This window comes from Pyrus communis, chromosome 9 (genome assembly GCF_041283825.1).
Source record: "Pyrus communis isolate YQ-2024b chromosome 9, ASM4128382v1, whole genome shotgun sequence".
NCBI lineage: Eukaryota > Viridiplantae > Streptophyta > Magnoliopsida > Rosales > Rosaceae > Pyrus > Pyrus communis.
The window spans coordinates 8,657,573-8,671,076 of record NC_142573.1 but is presented as its reverse complement, the minus strand read 5'-3'; the positions used below and the strand labels follow the sequence as shown (position 1 = coordinate 8,671,076).

Sequence of the window (13,504 nt, the reverse complement as noted above, 5' to 3'; positions counted from 1 at the left end):
GTCGTCTCGACCCACCTCTCCATAGGCAAGTTCCCCTGATTATGCAGCACCCGGAAAGTCTTCTCTATGTGTTCTAGCCAGCGCTCTGCGCTCTCGGGTCCCTCACTGCCCTTAAACTTATCCAACTTCAGATTGTACATGGTCTCCAGAGGAGTCCTCTGGGGAGGGCGCATCACTGCCTGAAGGGCTGTAGCAAAAGCTTCCCCCAACTGAGTAATATCGGGGAACATAGGCTCAGAAGAGCGACGGGGTTCCCGACGAGGCGGCATAGTTCTGACAGAAGACACCAAAATTATTAGAATACTCACAAGGACACAGGACTGCCAAACCTAGGCTCTGATACCAAACTGACACACCCCGACCGAGATCGGAGCGTGCTGGCCGTCACACAAAGGTGACGTAGCCATGTGCACGTGCGGAAGCTAAAGTAGTAATATGAAAGTACGAATAATTAAAAACTAGCATACAAGTACTAGAATGAGTGCTAGTTAGTGCGATACAAATTCAGAGCAGGTCTATAGCAGTCCAATTAAAACAACAACAGTAGTACGCCCGAAGGCGACCCTACAATGGGGAGTGTCTGTCAGAACGCCGAAAAGCTCTCAAGGGAAACCACCGCAACGGCTAAGCAACTAGAACCTGGAGGGGCGCAAAACAAAAACGTGAGTGGGCAAAAACAAAGCTCTTTGAAAACCATTTCATAAAATACTTTCTAACCCCTCGCCGTAAAACCTGTATACTTCCCAGAAAATAAACATATGTACGTATGTGTAAACATGCAAAACATGCTCAAGGGTATACCAATCATGCTCAAGATATGCCATGCCAAAATCTCAAAGTGATATGCAAGTGCCCAGGTATAATCATAATCAATATCATGTAATCAGGCAGCCGGAGTCACCTACGTGACCTGTACGGCTACATCTAGAGCTCAAATCTCAATCTCAATATCTAAACCTGCCCACGAGTCGGAACCACCTAAAGTGGTCTGTACGACAAGCCTGGGTGTAACATATATATACGCTCTAGTGCTACGATCACGTGAAGGCTGTGCGAATAATCGCGGGTCACCTACGAGTCGGAACCACCTATCGTGGTCTGTACGACAGGCCTATGCACCTAGCTTGGATCCAAGCTGAGCGTATGGTGCGGGAGGTGAACAACACGTGAAGGACTGTGCCCTACTCTGGGCGGGAGCACTAACACCGGGGGTGCAGGTTATGAGCTCTCTAAGCATCTCTAACCACTATTTAATGCAATCGTTAAATAACGCTTACCTGGCACTTACCTATGCCTCCACAGCACCCACATATAAATATGTATATGCATGCCACTACTAATGAATGTGATGATGCATAAACGTTAATAATAACATGCATGGCATAAGGCAAATAACCCTTTTAAACCAATTTCTGGGAATATAAATGTATATAGGTATATACGGAAAACAAAAGCCCACTCACTGATATGTAGAAGGGTCGTAGCCCCCCTGTCTCGCGTGTGCACGCTCGTCCTCTGGGTACGTGTCACCTAAATGCGAAACAACTATAAAAACGTTAACTTTAAAGCACATAACCCGTTTCTCGTAATAACTTCTCATACATTGCTCAAAATGGACAAATGAATATACCAATGTGCTCTACACAACCTCAGGATCACAACCATATTTTTAAAATAATTTTTGGACCCCGCACGCGCCCCCACGCGCCAGCACAGGCACGGACCTACGCGCCCCCCACGCGCGGCCACGTGCCAGGCACACTGACGGTGTCAACAGACGCCGTCAGGAATATTCCGTTAAACTGACGGAATATTCCGTCAAATCTAACTGATGCCGTTAACGGCGTCAGGAATATTCCGTCAACTCTGACGGAATATTCCGTCTCCTTCTCCACTCAGTCCCCGACGCCGGCGCCGTTGCCGTCGCCGGCACCGTCGCCGGAAAACCTGCAACTCACAATTTCTCACTCGTTTTTCCACCTTTTTCCACGTTTCTTGCACCAAATTAAAGCCCTAAACTAGTAGAACATGTCCCAACAAGTTTTAAGGGCTAAAACCACGAGATTATACCTGTCCAAAAACTCCAAGCTCGGCCAACCTCGAACCAGGCCTTCCCGACGTCCAAAATCGTCCAACGAGCTACTCCGACGCTCCTGGGAACCTCACAAACACAACCACGAGCTCAGAAAACCCAAAAACTTAATGTACAAACTTTGCATGAACAGTACCCAAATCGGCCATTGATGAATCGACGTGAAAACCAAGGATTCCTCACCTGAAAATGGTATGGCTGAGCTCGCCTCGACCTCACGAGTCGAATGGTGTAGTTGGTTCCTTCGATCTGTGATGGTTTGAAGGTCCTTGGTGTGTGTCCGTACACTCACAGAAGGAAGAAGAAGAAAGAAGGGAGAGAGAGAGACACGGGACAAGGATAGAGGGAGAGGGAGAGTGAGTCAGTGTGTGTGTGGCCCTCCACTTGCCACCACACACAAAATAACCCCACAACGTGACGAAAAACATACTAGGGGCAAAATCGTAATTTCATACGTACGTTTTCGATAATTCCGGGACGGGATGTCACAATCACGCCCAAATCGATATCCACGGGTCTTTTCGTCCAAATCAACATTCCTCAATTTCATAGGTATAATACGACTTTTCCATCTACTTGTCACAATTCCACAATCATCCTACATTCAAATTTTTCATAATGCATAACACAAAATCAACCCAATTCAAGATTAATCTGAAACTTTAAATCAAACATTCATTCTTAAAGTTACACATAAAATATGACATTTTAAAATCTTCTACTCCTACTCAATTCAATTCACTTCATAGTGATTCACAATATAGACATTACACATAAATTCACCATTAGTCAAAGAACTTATGAAATAATACAATATCAATGCAATTCACAATTCACATCCATGAGCACCAATAATATCTCACATTGTAAGGTAAGATCATTCGCTCTGATACCATTTGTGAGAACCCGCCCCGCCAATTCGGAAATTACATTTAGTGATAGGCCAAAAGTGTCATTGTTACCTTTTATGTTAATAACCATTCTAACAATTCTCAATTGACGATTTTCCACTAAAATTTAATCTCGTTTATTTTATGGCTACATCTAACTTCTCGTTAGACTGCCTACGTACCCTACGAAGCGATCAAGCCATTCGTAGTTCACAATTTCCTTTTTAATCCATTTCTGATAATATCCAAATGATAGAGATATCCAACATTAGTTTTAATAATCGAAACACATCAATTGCATACTAGATACATATTTAGAATATCAAAATTGGCATAAAAAGGCAGCATCGGTCCACTGGCCACACGCCACCATAGGTGGCGGTTTCCGGCGAACAGAAACTCAGTTTTTCGATGAACTCCAAAAATTACCAAATTTTATAGGCAAATAGAGTTCAATGAGAGGAACAACTTTCATACCTAGGCCAAAGTCCAATTCGTCCTGGAAACACCTCAATTTGCCCTCGAACCGCGGGAATCCCTTGAATTAAGTGTTCTTGATTTGACTCCAAAACGAACTCTGATGCCTCATCCAATGATTGGGCCTTGCTCCTGGGGTTGAGGGGAGTCTATTAGTGGTAGGGATCAATGATAATCGTTGTCGGAATCACCAGAAAATGAAGAGAATCGCCATGACAACCGTGGGTTTGTGGCTTCGATTTGTAAAATTGGGTAAGAAATTGAGAAATCCAACACCTCAGGGATGTTAAGCTCGCCGAGAGCTTCCCATAGACACCAGAATCACCTCCAACAAACATCGAACGAATGAGCTAGGACCGGGTCAAGGAACCGGGTTGGGTAGAGAAACCAGGTTGGCTGGTTCTCACCTTCTCCCTTTCCTCATTTCCCTCATTTCCTTTTCTTCACATTGGTCCTCCCCTCTCCCCCCCTTTCCAGATTGGTCACCCTTCCCCCTTCTTCTCTCCCGCATCTCTCCTTTTCCTTCTCTCTCATGCTGTGATCTAGCAGCTTCCAGACTTATCTTCCTCTTCTTCTTCTTCTTCTTCTTTTTTTTTTTTAAATATTTTTTTTTCTAAAACCTCTAATTTCTTCGTTTCAATTCCGATTCACAAATGGTTTTCGCCTATGCTTTCATAGGATCAAGCTCTATCCAAATACGTCAAGAAATACGATAAAATACATGAGGATAAAATATGTCGTCGTCAAATTACGTTTAGTCAACTAGGGTATTTTTGTCTTTTCCACTTATCAATAAATTTTTCGACGTAAGTTATAATAAATTCCGGAAACAAAATTCTAAAATTTCTCTAATCAAATTTTTATAACCATAAATCTATTTATTCTCGATTTACTCCACATAATCATATATTTTAAATTTTCAGGGTATTACAGGGCGTATCAAGATATTTCTTATTTTCTTTAATGTTGTACATTATATTTTGTTTCTCGTTTTAAGAACTAACGACATTTTATGTATTTGATTAACCAAGTAAAATTCATGAATCGACTTATTTTTCTCACAAATAGATTGTACATTGTTCAATGTACTACATTATTCTATTTTCTGAACATTTAGCCAAGCAAAAATTCTCTTTAAATAAACAAAAGTTATAGCAACACAATACATAATATATACAATAATGGCTTCCCATCTCAAAGATGTAAAGAATCAACAATGACGAATAAAAAACGTAAAGTATTGTGCGAGTACATTACAAATAACCAAGTAGCCCTAAAAAAACTATTGTAACAATGAGTTATTAATTTATATATTAAGTGAGACCTATATGAATTTTTTATAATGTATTATCTTAAAATTTTAGCCATTTATTAATTTAACACGTTATCTTTAAGTTGAAACCAGTCAGATATATTACTTAACTGAGGTTATTTATCCAAGTTCTACCGTAGTTTGGAATCTCTCATCCAAAATCCAAACACACAAAGGGATGTTGCAGCATTGCAACTGAGTCTAACTGTTGATCGTGAACTAGGATTCTCTTCCCTCATCTTTTCCTCCACTTCCATCCCCTTCTCTCACATTTTTTATTTTGCCTTTCTCTTTCTATAAAAAATTAAAATAAGATGTTAACGTGACTTAACCATGATTGTTCAAATAAGAAGGAAGGGAAGGAGATGAAAAAAAAGAGGAGAGAATCCTACTCCGTTGATCATAACTTGCTTATGGATCAAACAGTACTGAATCTTGTAGTTCACACAGGTACCGTTTGGTACGTGGGATGGGACGGAACAGAGTGGGACAAGACGTTCCGTCCCACGTTTGGTGCGCCTAAAACGGGTGGAACGAGCTGTTCCACGGGATGAGTTTTGGGTGAATTTTCGTTCCACCTCACCCCCCTGGAACGACTCGTTCCACATCCGTAGAACATAAAATTATAACCTCTCCGTCTCCTTCTTCTTCCTCCTTGTTTCCATCCGAGGGCATCTTTGCTCCCACTCCGTTCCGTTCCGTCCTGTCCCGTCCCATTCCGTTCCGTCCCGTCCCGTCTGCATACCAAACGATACCACAGAGAATCCTGACCCAAGTTGTCTTCTTTTGGCCAGGCGGTCGACAAAGTTGTAAAAAATTTAGGACCCGGCTTCTCTGTCATCCCAGTTCCCATACACTCTCATCCCCTCCTATTTTGTACGCTCACGGTTAAGTCACGTCAACATTTTATATTTAATTTTTTATAGAGATAATAAGATAAAAAATAGTGATATAAAATGTTGACATGATTTAACCGTGACCGCACAAATAAAAAAGAATAAGAGTGTATAGGAATTGAGAGGGCAGAGAAACCAGGTCCAAAAATTTAAGCAGATCTCAGTTAAAGTTATCACTTCACTTGATAGTCGCGCTGGGACTGATGGCTCATGCAATTCCAGCCGTCCTTTTTTCGTGTGAAAAATCAACACGAACGTGTACATTGTGAGGACCAAGTCTCTCTTCACTATTCCCACCCCACAACATTCACCTGTCCCAACTCTTCAATCGTCAATTCTTCACCCAACAACACAAACTACTTCTGTCACAACTTATTAATTTCCCACAAATCTTTGCCTCCGACCCTCCAAGTTTCTCTGGAGTTTGGAGTTCTTAAATTTCAGAAACCTCACTTTCAGATTACTCTTTTTTCCACTTTCTGGGAAATTTGACTTGTTTGTAATCATAAATTTGTTCGAATTCGAAAACCCATTTGTTGTTTTAGATTGGTTTTGTGTTTCTTCAATTGGGTAGTTCCTGGGAAACATGGCTATGCATGTTAGCAGTGCATGTTTTTCTGCTTTGAGTGAGAGGAGAGTTCCTAGGGTTAGAGCTGTTGCTTCTGAGAATGTGACCACAGAGGATGATAAGGTGCAATTGGGTGGCTCTGATTTGAAGGTGACAAGGCTTGGGATTGGAGCTTGGTCATGGGGTGACACCAGTTATTGGAATAACTTCCAATGGGATGGTAAGTTGCTGAAATTCCACTTAAACATTACTGAAATTATTAAATAACTGGAAATTCGTTTTCAAATTGGTGCTTTATCATGTTACTAGATATTATTAATTCTTATTAAAATATATTTTGAAAAATAGTGAACGTAACCAGCCACCGTCTTTGTTTTTTTTGTTTTTATTGTTTTTTATTTTTTGAAATCTCAACGGTGGAAGAGTAATTTGGTTATTATAAAAGCTTCACGTTTTTCGTATTTCTTTATATTTATTCTTTATATATATAATTGTGGCTGTACTAGTTGCAGATGAGTTTTGCTGAAATTTTGTGCCTTTATTGTCTTTGTACATTAACTTTTAGCTTCCCAGAAGTGGGTGTACGGTGTAACCATGTAGGCTAGTGTGGATGTGTTCCCTCTATGCATACGAGTTTAGATTAGTTTAAAGTAAAATATCGCTTAAATAAAAAAATAAAAAAAACTTTTAGCATATGAATGAGTGTCTTTAATTTAGCTTCACTCTTTGCACCTTCAATAACAATGTGAAGTGTGAGCCATCATGGCTTTAGATTGAACGTGAGAAGTGAGTTGTATTTGCATGGTTCATCTTTATGCTAAAGCAATGGAAATTTTTGCTGGTGGATTGATGGGGTTTTAGGTTTGGCCATAAAATCCAAATAGTTGTATGAATTATTGTATGATTTGTATCCATTAAAGCAGTTTTCTTTGTTAGATTGGTTTCAATATTTATAAGGGGAAATTAGAAATTACTCAAATGTGTTTATGATGGCAATATGCTTGGAGAAAACTGCAGACAGGAAAATGAAAGCGGCTAAAGCGGCTTTCGATGTCAGTGTTGATGGCGGAATAACCTTCTTTGATACTGCTGAAGTGTACGGCTCCAGGGTGAGAAAAGCGTCTTATAGTTCTTCTGTTCCTCTCAAATACATTTCCCTAAACTTTGTTGCAAATCCATCGTTATCTATTCTCGCAGGCTTCTTTTGGTGCTGTAAATTCTGAAACTCTACTAGGAAGGTACATTGTAGGAATCTTCCGTAGTGGATCATTCTAATTTCAAGTCAACAGAGAGTACAGATAATCACGTCGGTTTCTGTATTTTGAGAATATTAGTAGACAACTGATTCCGAATTTTGCACAGATTTATCAAGGAAAGGAAACAAAAGGATCCAGGAGTAGAAGTTGTTGTTGCGACCAAATTTGCAGCTTTGCCGTGGAGGCTGGGCCGTCAAAGTGTCCTGGCCGCCCTTAAGGATTCCCTCAATCGCCTTGAACTTTCTTCGGTAGAACTGTATCAACTCCATTGGTATGTCCCTTATGAGGCTTTGCTCTTTGTGTAAATACTTGTTTGTGCTAAGGTAACTGCAAAATCTGATCAAGTGTTTGTGTTATTTTTCAGGCCTGGAATATGGGGAAATAAGGGTTGTTCATAAGCAACTCCATTTTTTCATTAAATAAATCTGTCTATCTAATATAATTAGGAGGTTATAACCGTTACGTATAATATTTTAATTTTGTTTCTGAAGAGGCGTATTTGGAAAATTAATTCAGGGTATCTCGATGGTCTTGGAGATGCTGTTGAGCAGGGCCTTGTGAAGGCCGTCGGTGTTTCCAACTACAGCGGTAGAAATCAGTATCTTTATCTATTTATATTGTTGGTTAAAATTAGCAGTTCAAACCATTTCTATCATAGATGCTCTTAACCAGAACATGATGCATAAAGTTCGTCATTTCAGAAAAGCGATTGCGTGAGGCACACACGAACCTTCAAAAGAGAGGTATCCCACTAGCATCAAATCAAGTGAATTACAGCCTCATATACAGGGCACCAGAGGAGAACGGAGTTAAGTCTACCTGTGATGAACTTGGGATCACTTTGATTGCCTATTCGCCTATTGCTCAAGGTGAAGTTGGAACCTTGTGTTTTCTTACCATATTCTCATCGTCACTCATATATGTTAGCTTATGAATTAACAAAAGAATTTCTAGAAGATATAATATCTTCTTATTTTACAGTATTCAAGACCTCTCTGCGTGAACTTAATCCTTGCTATCACCTTCCAACTATATGCCAAAATGAAACAGTGAAGCACATAACATTCTGTATATCTTGCGCATTAATGTGCTTTATCTTTTCAACATCTTGCTTGTATTTTTCTTTTTGTTGAATTGAACTGTTGTTGGATAGTTGGCGAATGGCGGTCTTGCATGGTAAAGTTTTAAGGTGAAATATCTTAGCAATAGGAGGTGTTGTCTATTTGTTGTTCTACACTTGCCCTCATATTTTCACCGAACCAATAAATACCTTACAAAAAATTCCGAACATCTTTTTTTGGTTAAGAAATTAGACAGTTTTTAACGATACAAAAGGGATGTAGTTATTCTAAAACAAACAAAAAAAATAGGGATTCTTGATAAAAATGTCTGTTCGGATATTATATTAGTACTTGTAATCTCTTCACAACCCCCGTTACAACGAATATGGCCTTTAAACGCAGATCTTACTAGATTGGTTGTCACAGCAGTCACGTTTTGTCTGTCTGATCCAGGGGTGAAAGAGATGAGAAGATTGACATTTCTACTATTTATACATATGCAGGTGCTCTTACAGGAAAGTATACACCTGAAAATCCCCCAAGTGGCCCCCGAGGACAGATTTATACTCCTGAATTTCTTACAAAGGTCCTAGTCAATACCTTGAATGCCGCTACACATTAAGTTCCAATTTTTTTTTGCTAAAATAATGGTGTTATCTGCAGCTCCAACCTCTGCTGAACCGGATCAAGGAAATAGGAGAAAAGTACAGTAAAACAAACACACAGGTTTGTTGCTCTTTAAATTTAACTAGCTTTTATCTTTTTCAATTAGAAGCCCTAAAGTTTTCATTTCTGTGTGAAGCATGGCTGAAAAATTATCCCCAGAAGATCTGTATTTTAGTAGTTAATTCATTTTGGACCCTTGAATACGAGTGTCAAACTCTTCGTAGATACCGTTGCAACTTCCTGTTCATGCTGAAAGCAGCTCTTTGTTTCACTGTTTTATATACATGTGGTCCAACTCTTGGTAGTTTCATGTTCTCCATATAAGATCATAAAACCACATATTGATATATCAGGCAAGAATTCTGAAATGTAGAAATAGGTGTTGGGGTACTAAAATGTGTAAATATAGTTTGTTCTTGTTGCTGGGATTTAATGCGAGTCGGGTTCCTGTTAACAGGTAGTCCTAAACTGGCTGATAGCCCAGGACAACGTTGTGCCAATCCCGGGAGCCAAAAACGGAGAACAGGCTGCAGAATTTGCAGGTGCCCTTGGATGGAGGCTCAACAGTGAAGAAGTAACCGAATTGCGCGCTTTGGCTACAGAGATAAAACCTGTTACTGGTTTCCCTGTTGAAAAATTATAAATTCTTATACAAGCATCTAGGCTGTAAATTCTTCTATACAAGAAATATATATACACATCGTCACATCTAATGCAAGTTTGACATATCTAATTTAAGAGTGACTGCAGGCTGACCATTGATGTAACTAGTAATCTTAGTCATACACTGTCATTGTGGTCTTAGAACAAGTTCATAAGTGTTTGTTCAGATGGACACGATCCGGGCGGAGAACTAACATCTAACGACAGTTCTCTGTTTTCCGTCTTCCGATCCAAGTAGTTATGACTTACAAGGAAGAAAATAATGTTGTTTAACTTAACAATAAGTTGAAACACTATCATATAAATACTTAGATAAAGACATTTGCTTGTAAATGGAAAAATAAATCCAAGATCTCAAACATAGAACTTGGACGATGAGGAAAAAAAAGCATAAAGGTACAGTATGCATTAACTAGCCTTTCTCTTAAGTACGATTCTCTTCCTTTTAAATTCTTCTCATCTTCAATTTATTTTTATTTGAACGATCATGATTAAATTAAGTTAACATTTTGTGAACTTCTTCACAGAGAGAAAAAAAAAAAAAAAAAAAAAAACTGAGAGAGTGGAGGAGGAGAAGAGAGAGAATCCTAATTCCTTCTAACTTGATATTAAAGTAGCAGCTAAATGATAGGCCTGCTACTCCTGTACTGAAAACATCATAGCCTGCAGGTTCATGGATGGACAGCAGCAGGCCTCTCAGAACAAAGTGACATGAATGTTAAGTTCATATACTTTGGATCCTTAATCGCTGGAGTCAGAAAATAATTGGCTTCTTGCGTACAAGTCGGACAACAATAGTCTCTATGAGATCATTACTCATTACTTGTAAGAGAGCATTACTTCTTGCATTCCACACAGTTTTACGTATGTTCAAGTGCTTTCTTTTTGTAAGTTGGATGAGTGACTCCTTATATGTAAAAATGAATGACTCTTTACGTTTAAGAAGCTAAACTGTGTTTCATTAGTAGCATGTTTTTTACGTACTTAAAAATGGGAAGCAATGAATTAGGGCCAAGAAAGAAGGAAGGGTAAGGAAATCAATTAGTCCCTCCAGTTGATCTGATTCCTAAAATTCTACGTAGTGCATTGCAGATGGTAGTCAATAATCGAAATTATTTTAATTTCTGTTTTCTATAAGTAAACATGACATGTGTCTACCTCCTTCGTGAGCTCGTACGTAGTAGCCTTGTGCATAAACTTACATACACAAAATTCTAGCCAACAAGCACTACCTACAAATGAAAGCTAACATTAGCTGCAAGATTTTGCTCCAAAATCCAACAGTTTTCTCCAAAGACTTGGACCTTGCCTTTAGCTGAGGTTTTTAAAGTGGAAATCTTTTCAAGATATTGATCACGATTGCCTTTTGTCCTTGTGTTGATTCACATGAACATATAAAACATGATCTGTTAGCAGATTCGACTGGCCACCATCCTCCAAAAAATTTTGGCTTGGATCAATAGGTCTGCTACCTCCAATATTTATGGCAATTGTTGGCTTCCACGGTAGAAAAACTTTGGTGCAATTAGAGATATATTTTTGATTCCTCGTCACTCTATATCACTTATTATGTATGTACTTATGACAATTCACGTGATGAGTGATTTAGAAAATGACTAACAAATCTAAATTCTTGATTACATATATTGGGGGTGGGGGTGCTTGTATAGACAAACTTCAAGGTATACCATCTTTAATTTTATTATTTTCAGTACACATTTTCTCCTCTTACACAGATATTGAACTATGCAAACCAATATCATATTTTTTTTTTTTATAATTCTCATCACTTGATTACATTCAAGAGTTGGCCTTCTACCAGACCTATATATCGATTGATGTTGTAGAACAGTGGATGTCCACTCAAAGAATAAAATAATGGGCCCTACCACTGTTTGCCGAAGCTTGCCTCATACGACTCCTATTTTCTATAAAATACAAAGTCCACACAACATCAAAGCAATAAGTTCACGAAGAGGAAGAGAGAAAAGAGAGGAAGAGGAAAGGAGATAACAAAGAGAATTATTTTGTACTCCTATTATTCTAAATTATAATGAAAGCACCACTACTGCTGCACACACCGTCAATTTTACAACACGTTATCAGCACAAGAAGCTCTCATGTCAGTGGAAAGTACAACGCCATAAATCCGGTGAAGCACTACTTACCTCTCACCTCTGTCAGCTAAAATCTCACAGAATAAAAGGTATGTCCATTTTCCGTCTCTCCAACCGCGCCAGAAGCACCCCACCAAATTACGGTGAGAATTGAAATTTACAACGAACTACAATCGTCACGAGATGAGAAAACTCATACTTGACAACTGGTTTCCAAAGATCCAAAAGAATCTCATCAAATTTAGAAACCCAGATCGCGTTGTTTTCAACCGATCTCAAGGACTCCCATGAAACCTCAGTTGTCTGAGATGGTGATGGCAGGACTGACTCCACACAGGCCTCCCTCTCTTGTGCCTCCATTAACCTTGCTGTCATCTATGTCTTTGTATGGAGGTTCTTGCTTCGCGATACCATGTTCCCTGGGTCATGCAAGAACAACGCAAGTCTCTGGTAGCCTTTTGGATTGAATTGAATTTAGGCAACCTCTACAACAACCCAACTGGCCCTACGTTTCAAGACTGACAGAAAAGGAAGAAAAATAATAGAAAAGGGGGATTGATGGAATGGTAAGGCACATGTGAAAAAAAAAAATTGAAAATGTGTGGTGTTGACTGCACCCTAAGAAAAATAATAATAATAAAATATAAAGGGATTTGAATGGTCCATGGCACCATTTGGTCAAAATAATAAATAAACAAAAAAAACAAATATAAAGGTTTCTATTGGTGCATGGCATCATGTTGCAGAAATAAGAAAAGTAATAATAAAAAGGGTTGAATAAGTGCTGACAAAAGAAAGAAAAATAATAAATAAAAGAAGGTATGATACTTCTTGTTATTTATGTGAATTGGTGTTAGTTTAAAACCCTTTCACAAATTCTATTTACTTTAAAGCAATTTATTTATCATGGACGGTATTACCGTCTACTGCTTTAAGTTTTGATTTATGTGAATGGTGATGAATTAAAGCCCTTGTCACAAGTTTTATTTATTTATATGCAATTTATTCACTATGGCTGGAATTATCGCTTATTGCTTTAATTTATTTTACTTATCTTTTGTTACGATGAGTATAACAAGGACCCGAAGTTCCTTGAACAAATCAGAACCTGCAGTTTCTTGATCCTCATCATATAAAAATGATTGGACCCGAAGTTCCATCATACAAAAAGATTGGACATGAAGTCCCTTGATCCTCAGATCAGGTAATGAAGTTCCTTAATGAGTACAGTAAGTTTGAAGTGCCGCAGTGCCTCAACTTAACTGTAATAAAGGCCAGAAAAGTCTCAATCCACACCAAAAGTTCCTTATATCCATACTCAAAATGGTTTAGCAAAAGCATTTATTAAGCGAATGAAATTGACAGTTCTTACATGAGTACATGCTATTTTGCATGATTCAGTATTAGTTCGGTTGAGACCTGTTGCCAACCATCAATACTTCTCAGTACAACTCGTGTTTGGGCACCAGCCAAACATTATACATTTACAAGTTTTTGGTTGTGTTA

The 13,504-nt window shown here is 38.7% G+C and overlaps 1 protein-coding gene across 1 annotated transcript; it reads left to right on the top strand.

Annotated features, from left to right (window-relative positions):
• The first annotated feature begins 5,791 nt into the window (after nucleotides 1-5,791).
• LOC137739440 (NAD(P)-linked oxidoreductase superfamily protein) lies at nucleotides 5,792-9,956 on the top strand. The gene is made up of 10 exons (XM_068479005.2): nucleotides 5,792-6,455; nucleotides 7,253-7,344; nucleotides 7,433-7,473; nucleotides 7,598-7,762; nucleotides 7,856-7,878; nucleotides 8,008-8,079; nucleotides 8,193-8,360; nucleotides 9,056-9,138; nucleotides 9,216-9,278; nucleotides 9,676-9,956. The coding sequence occupies exons 1-10, from the start codon at nucleotides 6,254-6,256 to the stop codon at nucleotides 9,859-9,861; spliced, it is 1,095 nt and encodes a 364-aa protein (XP_068335106.2). The 5' UTR covers nucleotides 5,792-6,253; the 3' UTR covers nucleotides 9,862-9,956.
• Nucleotides 9,957-13,504: the final 3,548 nt, after the last annotated feature.

What these genes read in the sequence shown, in the direction of transcription:
- LOC137739440 (XM_068479005.2), top strand. Translation starts at nt 6,254, where the DNA reads ATGGCTATGCATGTTAGCAGTGCATGTTTTTCTGCTTTGAGTGAGAGG. An exon ending in CTATTCGCCTATTGCTCAAG is followed by an intron (nt 8,361 to 9,055) that starts GTGAAGTTGGAA and finishes ATACATATGCAG; the next exon opens with GTGCTCTTACAGGAAAGTAT. An exon ending in CTCCTGAATTTCTTACAAAG is followed by an intron (nt 9,139 to 9,215) that starts GTCCTAGTCAAT and finishes TGTTATCTGCAG; the next exon opens with CTCCAACCTCTGCTGAACCG.